At 41.1% G+C, this 13,642-nt stretch overlaps 1 protein-coding gene across 1 annotated transcript in view; it reads left to right on the forward strand.

The window, feature by feature from the left end:
- msrb2 (methionine sulfoxide reductase B2) overlaps positions 1-13,642 on the forward strand; it is a 60,050-nt gene that overhangs the window by 35,815 nt on the left and 10,593 nt on the right. Inside the window, exon 3 of the mRNA XM_043690452.2 lies at positions 11,855-11,931. Within this exon, the coding sequence (XP_043546387.1) occupies positions 11,855-11,931 (77 nt within the window). The remainder of the gene's footprint in view (positions 1-11,854; positions 11,932-13,642) is intronic.

Raw genomic sequence — 13,642 nt, forward strand, 5'->3', positions numbered from 1 at the left:
TATAAGATTACAAAGAGGTTTTGATCAGTTGGGTCAATGGGTGGCAGATGGAGTTTAATTTAGATAAATGTGAGGTATTGCGTTTTGGTAAAACAAACAAGGGCAGAACTTTTACAATTAAAATTAAGGCCTTGGGTAGTATTGTAGAATAGAGACACCTAGGAGTTCAGGTGCATAATTCTTTGAAGTTTGTATCACTTGTAGACTGGATGGTTAAGATGATGTTTAGCATGCTTGCCTTCATTGCTCTGACCTTAGAATATTGGAATTGGGACACCTTGTTGAGGTTGTACAGGATGTTGGTGAGGCCTCTTCTGGAGTACTGTGTAGAAGGTGAGGATTGCAGAATGCTGGAGATCAGAGTCAAGAGTGCAGTGCTGGAAAAGCACAGCAGGTCAGGAAGCATCCGAGGAGCAGGAGAATCAACGTTTCGGGCATAAGCCCTTCATCATTCCCGATGCTGCCTGACCTGCTGTGCTTTTCCAGCACTGCACTCTTGATTCTGGAATACTGTGAACAGTTCTGGTCGCCCTGTAATAGGAAGGATGTTATTAGGCTGGAGAGGGTTCAGAACAACTTTAGGAAAATGTTATCGGCAGTGGAAGGTTTGACTTATAAGGCAAAGCTGGATAGGTAGGGACTTGTTTCACTGGAGCGTAGGAGGTTGAGGAATGACCTTATAGAGATTTATAAAATTTGCTTTTATAAAATCATGTTGGGTTTAGATAAGGTGAATGGCAGGTGTATTTTCCCTAGGGTGGGGGATTTCAAGACTAGGGGGCATATTTGTGAGGTGAGAGGAAAAAGATTTTAAAAAGAAATGAAGGGCGACTTTTTTACACAAAGTAGTCCATGTGTGGAATGAACGTCCAAGGAAGTGGTGGATGCAGGTACAGTTACAACATTTAAAGGACATTTAGGTAGATTCATGAATAAGAAATATTTGGAGGGATATGGGCCAAGCATAGGCGAAAGGGGCTAGTTCAGTTTGGGATTGTGGCCAGCATGGATTGGTTGGACCGAAGGGTCTGTTTCTACTCCTAACACCATCTTACCTGTAAATTATTCAAGTTTGGTCATTGATTAATTTATTGCCACGTGTACTGAAGGACAATGAAAAGCCTTGTTTGTGAGCAGTACAGACAGATCATGGTAAGCAAGGACATACAGATCATAGGGTGAAAAACATTTGGACCAAGTGAGGCACACAGGCTACGTCGCACAGGATGTGCATGAGGCAAGATCAACATTAACAAGATCAACATAATTTGAAGATAGAGAGTCCTTTCATCAGTCTAATAATGGCAGGGAAGAAGCTGTTTTCGAACATGCTGATGTGTGTGGTCAAGCTTCTATATCTTTTGCCTGGTGGAAGAGGCTGTACGTGAGCATTACTAGGGTGGGAGGGGTCTTTGATGATGTTGGCAGCCTTTCCATGGCAACGAGAGTTGTAAATGGAGTCCATGGATGGGAGGTTGGTTTCCGTGATAGTCTGGGCTTTGCACACAAACTTCTGTTTTTTCTTACAGTCCTGGGCTGAGTAATTGCCATACCAGGCTGTTATGCATCCAGTCAGTTTGCTTTCTATGGAGCATCTTTCAAAATTGGGGAGGGTTCTTATGGACATGCCAAATTTCCTGAGCCACCTGAGGAAGAAGAGGCATAGATGTGCCATCTTGACTGTTGCATCTATGTGGGAAGTCCAAGACAGATTATCAGTTATTGTCATTCCTCGGAACTTGATGTAAATGGGGACTGTTCTCCTCCTTTCATTCTGAACTCAATGATCACTTCTTTAGTTTTCAAAGAGAGGTTGATATCATTGCACCTCATCACCAAGCCCTCTATCTGTCTTCTGCATTCTGACTCATTGTCGTTTGATATCAGTCCTACCATGGTGGTGTCATCAGCATCTTGTAGGTGGCGTTCATTTGGAAATTGTCAACAAAGATGTGGATACATGGAGTATAGTAGGGGGCTGAGAAAGCATCATTGGGGGCTCCAGTGTTGAGTGTTATCGTGGAGGAAGTGCAGTTGTCTATCTTCACTGATTGAGGTCTATGGGTCAGGAAACTGAGGCTCCAGTTGCAGAGGGCTGAGCCGAGACATAGGTCACAGAGTTTTGAGATCAGTCTGGAGGTGCTAATGGTATTGAAGGTGGAGCTATAGTCGATGAGCAGGAGTCTGATGTACATGACCTTGTTGTCCAGATGTTCCAGGGATGAGTGCAGGACTAGAGATATGGCATCCGCTATGGACCTGTTCCATCGTTGGACAAATTGCAGGGGATCAAGGCAGGCTGGAAGACTGGATTTGATGTGGGCCATGACCAGCCTCTCGAAGCACTTCATGATTAAGGTGGTCAGAGCCACTGGGCAGTAGTCATTAACACACATTGCATGTGCTTTCTTAGGTACTAGGATGATGGTGGTCTTCTTGAAGCAGGTGGGAACTTTGACTTGCAGGAGAGTGAGGTTGAAGATGTCGATGAATACCTCCGCCAGCTGGTCCACACAGGATCTACGTGCATGGCTGGGGACTGCATCTGGGCCCCTCGTCTTCCTTGGGCTGATCCCAGGAAGACTGATCTGATGTCTGCAGCGATGACAGAGGGAACAGGTGTGTCCTGGGTTGTTGGGGCATGTAACACCACACCGCTGGCATTCTGCTCGAACAGAGCATAGAAAGCATTGAGTGCATCCAAATTTGTAATGGTAACACCACATTCAAAAACACAATCTTGGTACATTTTCACTTGTAATAAACAAAGTTTTTCATTTGCATATAAAAAGATTTTGTGTGTAAACATCATGTGTATATACCAATATAAATTAAAACCTTCAAAATAACTGCTAATTTCTCACTGCTGTGTTTATATGTAAATAAAAAAAACTTGAAGCCAGCAGCTGCAACAATTACAGTGAACAAGTGCTGCAAGGCCACCACGCAACAGCTGAGGTGTTGTTCCACATCGGTTAAATTGTTGAATTGTTAATTGAGATAATGATCTCCATATTTAAACCTGTCCCACTGCCCAGCTCAACTGCATTTTGTGGAAAGTTAATTATGACTTAGTGCATGGGGACAAAGTCCCTAAATCTGTAGCAACTGAAGGCGGAGTTATGGATCTTGGGTGCCCTTTGTAACCTGACGAACAAGATTTTGATAAGGAGTGCCAACTGTTGGATACATAACTGTGGCTTTTGTGTCGGTTATATCACTATAAATACTGCTTTAACTGCAAGGTTTTTTTTATATCGTCAACTGTGAATATTACATTATTTTGTTGCAACTGATTGCTCTCATCAAAGAAGATTGACTGATTTCCATTCAGGTGACAGCTGCAGAGACAGGTTTTTTGAGTCTCCTAATCTGTTCGTGCAATAATGACCTGGTTTTCTGGTACATTGTACATCAGTGGGCTTCTGTTGTAATGCAAAATAATGTTGCACTATGTCTTTTCTCATTAGCAGGTGAAATATTTTGGCCAAACAAATCAAATTTCTTTGTTGAAACTTCATATGTGATTCCGAGAACATAAAAATAACCTTTCATCTCCTCAAACAAGTTGCAAGTTGAGTGCTTTTAAACTTGGAGTCCTTGGCTCATCTAAACTACAATAGATCGTTAAAGGGAAGCCCATTTAAAGCCCTTCATGATCATTTAAACTGGTTTCACTTCCAGACCCTGGACAAAATAGGGCAATATACCCACTGTGTTCTCAGTTCTCTATCTCTTCATTATAAAGTAGTAGAATAACAAACTGGAATATCAGAATAAGCTATTTTATATGATGGCAGTCCATGAGATCTTGAAATTCAGTGGATAGTGCCCGTGCCTCTGAGCCTGAAGCTCTGGGTTCAACTTCCAGGAGAATGGATGAAGAATTCATGATGTGGTTCATACAGATTGATAATTGTCTTACTTGTCCTTTCAACACTGCCCGAAAGGAATATTTGAGGTACACAGCAATCTGGTAGGAAGGCTAATTGAATGTTAATCTTTTTGCCGGAGGATTTGAGAATTGTTGCCACAGGTGGAGCGCAATAACGATTCAGTAGACTTATTGCAGGATCTTGGAATCATATGGTAGAGAAGAGGCTGTTCAGCACATTGAGACTTTACCACCAAAAATATACTATTATACATTAAGCTTACTTTGCTGCATGATGCCTATAGCTTTGAATGTTATGGCACTTCATGTGTTCATCCAAGTACTCTTTAAAAGGTTGTGAGGTTACCTGTCTCAACTACCCTCCCAGGTACTGCATTCCAGACCCATACTGGGATAGCAGGACTTTCCTATGAAGAGAGATTAGGTAAACTGGACCAGAATTCTCCAGAATTTGAAAGACTGAGAGGTGCTTTCATTGAAACATATATGGTGAAAGAGATAGGCAAGTAGTTGCAGGATGTTTTCCCTGGTTGGAAGTCGAAAACTAAGGGGCACAATTTAAAAATAAGGGAGACGGATTTTTTTTTTAAATTCAAAAAGTTATGAATCTCTGGGGTAGAAACCTGAAGAAGCTTAATCTTTGACAAAGAGTGTGGTGCTGAAATAGCACAGCTGGTCAGGTAACATCCAAGGAGCAGGAGAGAAGACTTTTTGGGCATAAACCTTCATCAGGAATGGTATATGTCCATTATTAGGTTGCAACAGCAACATTGACATTGAAAATCAAATATATGATTTTTGATATTCTTGCTTTATAGGTTGTTGCAAGTTCCTTGCATTCCTGATGACGGGCTTATAGCCTAAATGTCAACTCTCGTGGTCCTTGGACACTACCTGACTGACTGTGCTTTTCCAACACCACACTCTTCGATTCTGATGTCCAGCATCTGCAGTCCTCACTTTCTCCTAGCTTAGTCTTTGAGTTTGTTTGTGGTAGGGATGGGTAGATTTCTGAATATCAATGATAAAGAATCATGGAGGTAAGTGTGGATAAATGGCATTGAAGTGTTGGATCCACTATGATCTTATTAAATGTCAGCGGGCTAAATGTGCCTATATTGCCAGGAAATAATCAAACAAAAATGCCAGCCCTTTTATAGTTGCCATATAATGAATGAACCCTTGAAGGGCTGAATTGCCTACTCCCACTCTTAATTCCTAAGGAATTTTTAATTTAAAGAAAGGTAAGCTTAAATCAGTAAAACTTGATTTTTTTTAGGTTTATTAACAATGAGCTGATGAATTGCTGATTGACAGCAAAACCAGGCCCTGCAGATTATGTCCTAAACTGCAGATATATTTAATGTTTTCCCTTTGAAGAATACACAAGGACAGGGGTTAAAATAAAGTTTCAATTCTACTGGAGTGGCTCGTGGAGCTGAACATTTTTGCATGTACCCACATGGGGTTCATATATTAGACTGCTTTAGGGTCAAAGCCAAAGAACCATTTCCTAGTTACCCCTGGGTTGCAGGTAAAGATGTTTTCACACTGAGTGTGACAGAGAAGTTAACAATGGAATTAGGGCAAAGGAACTTGCATCAACCTATAAATGAAAAATCTCAAAAATCATATATTTGATTTTCAATGTCATTGCTGCTGTTGCACCCCAGTAATGGACACAAAGTCATCTTACCTAACCTCTTTCAACAATTCAGAGACTGGTCCTTTTAATTTTTTTTAACTTTAATTTTATGGACTCATTTCGTGTTTCTAAACAGTGCATTTGTGTTGCAGTACAAATTGTTTTCTCATGTTTAGTAATTAATAAACTCATTCTTTCTTAACTCAAGAAAGATTAACTAATTTAAATCTGTTTTAAAAATATTTTTGTTGAAAAGATTTATTTTTTATATTATAACAACAATAAACCAACAACCACAGTACTCTATTAAAAAAACACCAAACAGAATGAAACTATACTAATATACAAGATAAACAAATCAGTCAAAATAATACAATAAATCCACGCTCAGCACCATGAAACAATAGCTCCCAACCTTCGAGAGTGTTAACACCCTCATTTATTTGAAATTCTTCATGTGGGGACACCAGGTTTGCTAAACCGAGCCACCATGGATATAGAACATAGAACAATACAGCGCAGAAAGGCCCTTCGTCCCTCAATGTTGCGTCGACCTGTGAACTAATCTCAGCTCCTCCCCCTACATTATCCCATCATCATTCATGTGCTTATCCATGGATTGTTTAAATGCCCCTAATGTGGCTGAGTTAACTATACAAAGGTCCTAATTAAACTGGCAGACAAATCTACTTCTAAGTAACCCAAAGAGAGCTGCCATGTCTTAAAAAAATTTTCAATTTTTTGGTGCCCCATATTTGTGAGGAGGTCCAGGGGAATATGTTCCATGATTAGTTTGCGCTAACCCGACAGACCCAGGGGGTTTTCAGACACCCAGCACATCAAAATGATTTTCCTCCACAAAAAATAAGAATATTAAGAAGTTTTCTACCATGTGTATCTTAAGAAGATAAATTGGGCAGGACCAGGAGAAGAGAGACCAGGTCCATCTTAACATCGATCCCCAAGACCCTCACTATTACTCCTGCCACAGCATTCCAGCATGTATGAAGTCTGTGGCAGGACCAATGAGTGAGGGTACCAGTACTTATTTTACACATGGGACACATTGAAAAGACAATCTGAGGCCAGATGGACCCTATGAAGAATCTTCAATTGCTTGGCATAGGTCCTATTACAAATCAAAATCTTTTTCGCATTCTCACAAATATCCTCCCATGCCTAAGAAGAGATATCAGGTCCTAACTGTCTCTCCCAAACTATACAGATGGTCGCACAATATCATCCGCGGGACCATCCCCCAACAGATGATAAAGAGTACGCACTGAGAGAGTGCTCTTGGCATGAAGCATCATCTTCTCTACATCAGATCTGGAGAAGTCAGTCACAAATATAGTTTCTTTTTGGATAAAATCTCTGATCTGGAAGAAACGTGAGAGGTCTCTGCTAGATAATCCATAAACACGGATTATTTGGTCAAAGGACATCATTATTTCCCACTCAAATAAATCACCCAAAGAGGAAACTCCACCAGCTGCCCAGAGTTTAAACCCGGGGTCCATTGTTGCTGGCTGGAAACCTGGCATACTAACAAGGGGGGTAAGAAAAGATGTTTTAGACATATTACCCTCACTCTGCCGCATTGCCCTCCACACTTTAAATATTAATAATTATTGGATTAAGGCAATATTCTGCAACTGTCCTAATTTTGTCTAGAAATAACAAGCTAATAAGAGGACACTTTGCCTGGGAGGCCTCAATATCCAACCATATTGACACCAGGTCCCCCACAGGCCCAGTCACTTGCAAAAGATAAAAGGGAGCTTAATTGATATCTTTTTATATCCAGGAGGTCCACTCCCCCTAGCCCTTGGGGTCATTGCAATTTGGCGAGGTTAATAAGGGGACACCTATGGTGCTAGGTAAAAGAGCTAAACCAGTCATTAAGTCTCTGAAATGCTTGCCTGGAAAAAATCAAAGGGAGCATCCACATATGGTACAGCAAACGAGAAAGAACATTCATTTTGGTAAGAGCTACTCGATCTAGCCAAGATATTGGAAGGACCTCCCATCTTTGAAGATCTTGTTTAATCTTGTCAAACAAGTGGACAAGATTAGCCTTAAATAGCTGATCGAAGATGGGAGTATCAAAAAGGCCTAGATAGAGAAACCCTCCCTGTGACCACTTAAAGGGAAACCGTGACTTAGCCTCAATGTCAGATACTCCTCCAAGATCCTCCGATATAGGCATATCCTCCTATTTTGAAAAATTAATATTGTAACCTGAAAAAGAGCCAAATAAATTGATACACTGTATCAAATGAGTGACTCCCCTTAATGTTCCAGGTGTTTCATTTAAGTACACAGTTATCCTTGATGCTCTACGACTACCTTTGAACTCCTGTGAGGAAGAATTTGACTTACAAAACGCTGACCATAAATAAAAACAGACTGATGAAGTCTAAAAACCACAGACAGTATAATTACTATACCTAACAGACTAACAAAACTACATCTACAAAAACCAAAAAAAAAACAAGTACAAAACACAAAAGGAACTTGACGGGGGATTCTACCCCCTGTCCACAGGGGGCACTTACACCTCCCACATACACCTCCATTCTTCCTTTCAGCTTGAGCTGCACCCCAAACCCAAGCAACAGCAAAAGAAAAAAAGGGGTAATATAAACAAATAAATGTAAAAAAGAGTGAGCACTCTGCCCATCCCTAACTATACATTAACATCAATTAACATTGGAAAAAAAATCCAATAACATTTTCTTTAAGAAAAAGATAGGAGTACAAAAAGCAGAGGAAATAACATTATTGTTCATACCCTTTAGTCCATCCAGTCTATTTTAAAGTATCCAGAAAGGTTTTCACTTTTTCTGTGGAATGAAATGATAGTACAGAGCCCTCATGAGTAAAACGAAGCACCGCCAGACACCTTACAAAAGTATTGAATACCAAGGTCCCTCAGTTTTCTCTTAATCTCATCAAATGACTTTCTTTTATGGATCATGTGGCAGAAAGGTCCTGGAAGAACATTATCCTGGATCACTTGTAAGTCAAGGCCTGTGCATCTTTCCCCAGCATTCTGGAAGCTTCCATAACTTTCTGCTGGTCCCTGTAGGACTGGAATCGCATCAAGACCAGGTGAGGGTGTTGGTCTGGGCTGGACTTGCACACTTTAACCCGGTGAACTCTGTCAACCTTCACCCGGCCCACCTCGGCCTCCCAAAGAAGAAATCGCAGCAGCCAGTCTTCAAAAAAACCTGCCGACCGGCTGCTTTCTGCTCCCTCTGGCAGTCCAATGACATGAATATTCTTTCTCCTACCTCTATTTTCAAGGCAGTCGACCTGTTTGGTTAAGGTCTGGTCCTGTTTCTCGAGGACCTGGATCCTCTCTGTCAAGGACTCGATCATGGTCTCCGACATTGCAGTCTACTGCTTGACTTGTTAGATAGGTGATTCCATCGCAGCTGCAAAGGAAGCTGCAGCTGCCGTCACAGTCACGGCTGCCATTGGTGCATGTCCAGTGTGTTGGGACTTAGTGAAATGTTTCCCATTAGTCATCCTCGCTTACCAAAACAAGACTTAAGCAGTTCCACAACTGCTTAACAGCAATTTATTTCTGAAAACAAACTTAAGTTAGGGGTGGCAAAAACACCACTACTGAAAATGTGTTGCTGGAAAAGCGCAGCAGGTCAGGCAGCATCCAGGGAACAGGAGAATCCGACGTTTCGGGCATAAGCCCTTCTTCAGGACCTTATGAAGAAGGGCTTATGCCTGAAGAAGGGCTTATGTCCGCAACGTCGATTCTCCTGTTCCCTGGATGCTGCCTGACCTGCTGCGCTTTTCCAGCAACACATTTTCAGCTCTGATCTCCAGCATCTGCAGACCTCACTTTCTCCTCAAAAACACCACTACACCTGGGTTAGGGTGCAGAGCTCAGCAAGGCAGACCTTTCAGTTCACTGCCATCTTGGATCCCCCTTAAATCCTTTTTAAAGCATATGGCTGGTCACAGGTCTACAGTCCATAAAGCAATTCTCCACCACCACCTCTATCTTCTAACTTTGAGATGATTTTGTATCCAAATAGCTAGCCCTTCCTGTAAGCCATGTGATCTAACCTTGCTAACTAGTCTACCATGCTAAACCTTGGGGAGTGCCTCACTGAAGTCCACATAAACAAAGTCCATTGCTCTGCTTTCATCAATCTTCTTTGTCACTTCTTTGAAAAACTCTAACAAGTTAATGAAACATTATTTCCAACCCAAAGAGTCATGTTGACTATCTTTAATCACCAATTCAATTCATAAATAAAATTGATGGCTAAGAGAGATCCAGAATGCTTCAGTATTATTCTACTTATTATTTGTCTGGATATAGTTAAAAGAATAAGGAGAATTTCACAAGTGGAACAGCTAATGAAATGGCTGAAATCCCAATCACGAACATATCTGCAAGATATGAAATTAGGGTCCCCAGAAGGCATGAAATACATTTTGTAAACTTAAAGCCAATTATTCTTAAGTTTGATCAAAAAGTTGAAAATGTAATTGTTTTATCTAATAAAGAAATTGGCGGAGGGGGGTGGTGGTGAGTAAAGAAACTGAAAGCTTTTCTCTTTTCATAAAGATTCACCTGACTTTAGGGCACCAAAGCTGGTTGTCAATGTAAAATTGCACAGACATATGTGTCCATGAAATAAATAAATATAATTTAACCAGTTTACCGCCCGAACATTTGTCTGATTTCAGTCATCAACAAATAATGTTGTTGACTCTGCTGTTGCCCAGTTACCTGCACACTCTGGGTTCTGCCAGTGTCTATCAGCTCCAGTACTCATTGCAGCCTTGCACAAGCAAGTCAAAGTGGTTGGATTTCAGAGGTAAGGTTACAGTCATTGTCTGTAACATTTAAACTCATAGAATTATAGAGTTGTATACAGCATGGAAACAGACCCTTCAGTCCAACTTGGCCATGCCAACCAGACATTCTAATTTAATCTAGTCCTACTTGCCAGCATTTGGCCCATATCCCTCTAAACCTTTTCTATTTGTGTACCTATCCAGATGCCTTTTAAATGCTGTAATTGTACCAGCATCCAACAGTCCCTCTGGCATCTCATTCCATACACGCACCACCCTCTGAATGAAAACATTGCCCCCCAGGTCCCTTTTATATCTTTCCCCTCTTACCTTATGCCCTCTAGTTTTGGATTCCGCTGCTCTGGGAAAAGACCTTGTCTATTTACCATTACCATGCCTCTCATGATTTCATAAACCTCTGCAAGGTCACTCCTCAGCTTCCGAAGCTCCAGGGAAAATAGCCCCAGCCTGTTCAGTCTATCCTTTTGGTTCAAACTCTCCAACTCCAGCAATATCTTTGTAAATCTTAATTGCACCCTTTCAAGTTTCACAACATTTTCCCTATAGCAAGGAGACCAGAATTGAACGTATTTTTCCAGAAGTGGCTTAACCAAAGTCCTGGACAGTTGCAACATGAATGGCCTGCAGTTCTGGTCTCCTTCCTCTCAGAAGGATGTTGTGAAACACGAAAAGGTTCAGAAAAGATTTACAATGATGTTGCCAGGGTTGGAGGATTTGAGCTATAGGGAGAGGCTGAACAGGCTGGGGCCTTTTTCCCTGGAGCGTCAGAGGCTGAGGGGAGACCTTATAGAGGTTTATAAAATCATGAGGGGCATGGCTAGGCTAAATAGACAAGGTTTTTTCCCTGGGGTGGTGGAGTCCAGAACTAGAGGGAATAGGTTTAGGTAAGTGGGGAACGATATAAAAGGGACCTAAGGGGCAACTTTTTCACTAAGGTGCATGTATGGAATGAACTGCCAGAGGAAGTGGGGGAAGCTGGTACAATTACAGCATTTAAAAGGCATCTGGATAGGTACACAAATTGGAAAGGTTTAGAGGGATATGGGCCAAATGCTGGCAAGTAGGACTAGACTAAATTAGAATATCTGGTTGGCATGGCCAAGTTGGACCAAAGGGTATGTTTCCATGCTGTACAACTCTATAATTCTATGAGTCTCAATTAAAAAGCATCTGGACGGTATATGAATAGGAAGGGTTTGGAAGGATATGAGCCAAGTGCTGGCAAATGGGACTAGATTAGATTGGAATATCTGGTCGGCGTGGATGAGTTGGACTTAAAGGTCTGTTTCCATGGTATACATCTCTATGACTCTATTTCACTGAATATGGTTAATAATAAGCATCACATTTAAATAGTATGGGAGTTTTATTTTCATCTTTATTCTCCAAAGTTGCATTTTTTAATGGAACACAGATTGTTGTTTTTAATATTACAAACTACAATGTTTTATTATTTACAGCCTTTCAGTGGAATCTATCTGAATAATACTGAGCAAGGCATATATCACTGTGTGTGCTGCAATGCTGCACTGTTCAGGTAAGCCACCAAATCAAAGCCATATTGTCTGTAATCAATATTAGATGTGGGTATATCTGGTCTTTCAATGTTTATTCTGGAATGGTTAAACAGAAATAACCATTTTAAAGTCTGCAGGTGTGTGTCAAGAACTGAGAATAACTATGCAGTAATTCAAAGATACCCAAATGTTTTGTCTTTTGCAGCAATGTTGGATGATTATCATATTGTCTTGAGGGTTTCGTCAGAGATTAAATCAATGTACCCGTTGACTTGCACCTTTCAGAAATAGTGAATATTGACAGAGCTTGCAGGTTGATTTTAGGATGTATCTACTAGCGACTTAATAATGCTGAAATGAGCCCTTTCCAAAGCTAGAAATCCATGAAATTTAAACAGAATAAACCGGCAAGTATGGAATAAAAGTGCAAATGGGACATAAGGCAGAGGTACCTGATGTGGATACTCCTGATTGCTCCAGGTATAAATGGTAAAGAAGCTTGTCCCAGACAGAATACCTGGAATCACAGAATACAGTTTCCAAAAGTAATAAAAATCTAAGGTCTGGATTTTCCTATTTTTAGACTAAGTCCGAGAGCAGGACCATTTCCAGGGTGAAAGTCCTCAGCTTATTAAGATAAGAAAGCCAACCTGATCTTTTGGCTGATGGGCTTTCTAACAGAATTAGGACCTCCGAGCAGACAGTCCAATCAACCAATCAGGGGCTTTTTGTTTATTGGATGTCATGACTGGAGCAGCATTTATTGCCCATCTTTAATTGCTCAGAGGGCAGTTAAGAGTTACCTACGTTACTGTGGGTCTGGAGCCACATGTAGACCAGACCAGGTAAGGATGACGCATTAATCAGATGGGTTTTTCCTTGATAATCAGCAATGGTTTCATGGCCAGATTTTTATTGAATTCAAATTTCATCATCTGCCATGGCAGGCTTCAAATCCAGATCCCCAGAACATTACCTGATTTTCCGGATTAATAGTCCAGCAATAATACCACGAGACTATGGCCTACCTCTAGATTGGCTGCCAGCCAATAAGAGGTTAGCCATTGCAGAACTCAGCAATATCAGAGTGGAGGCTATAGATGCTGCTGGGTCACCACTGCCCTCAGAATCCCAGAGTGGAGGATAACCAACGGGGAAGGTAACATTTTTGGAGGGAATGGTTGGTTCTAGTTCTGGGTGAGAGTTAGAGGAAAGCAGAGGTTTGGCAGCAAGGTGAAGATTGGCACATGGCAGCTGGAGGAGGTCCAGTCCCTCATTCTTGCTCAAATTATCAAGGGAACAACCCCCACCCCACAGGAAATAAGCAAACAACCGGCTTGCACCGGTTTACCAGTGAGGTAGATCCAATCTTTCTCATTCCATGTGGAGCTGACTATGACACTCCTGTGTCCCTTAATTGACCACTTAAGGGCCTCAGTTGGTGGCCATGTTGGAAAATCAAGTTTGGATCTTGCTGCCCAGAACTTCATTAGAGAAAGATCATGAAGGTGGGTGGGTTCTAGCCCTCCATCTCTGAACCTGAAAAATTGCACCCTAAGAATCAGATTTGCCAATCTGCAGTAGTTATTGCAGATACTTAGTTTTTCAATGAAACTTTGCTGCCTATGTCATTTTACAGTTTCTCTGCAATTAAAATCATGAATGACAGTAAAAAGAATGAACTTCACAAATAAATTTTATTGCATTTTAAATGCCTTGCTCTGTTTTACT

Source organism: Chiloscyllium plagiosum, unplaced genomic scaffold (assembly GCF_037043375.1).
Source record: "Chiloscyllium plagiosum isolate Xiang-an unplaced genomic scaffold, Cpla_swu_hap1 HiC_scaffold_5, whole genome shotgun sequence".
Taxonomy (NCBI): Eukaryota; Metazoa; Chordata; class Chondrichthyes; order Orectolobiformes; family Hemiscylliidae; genus Chiloscyllium; species Chiloscyllium plagiosum.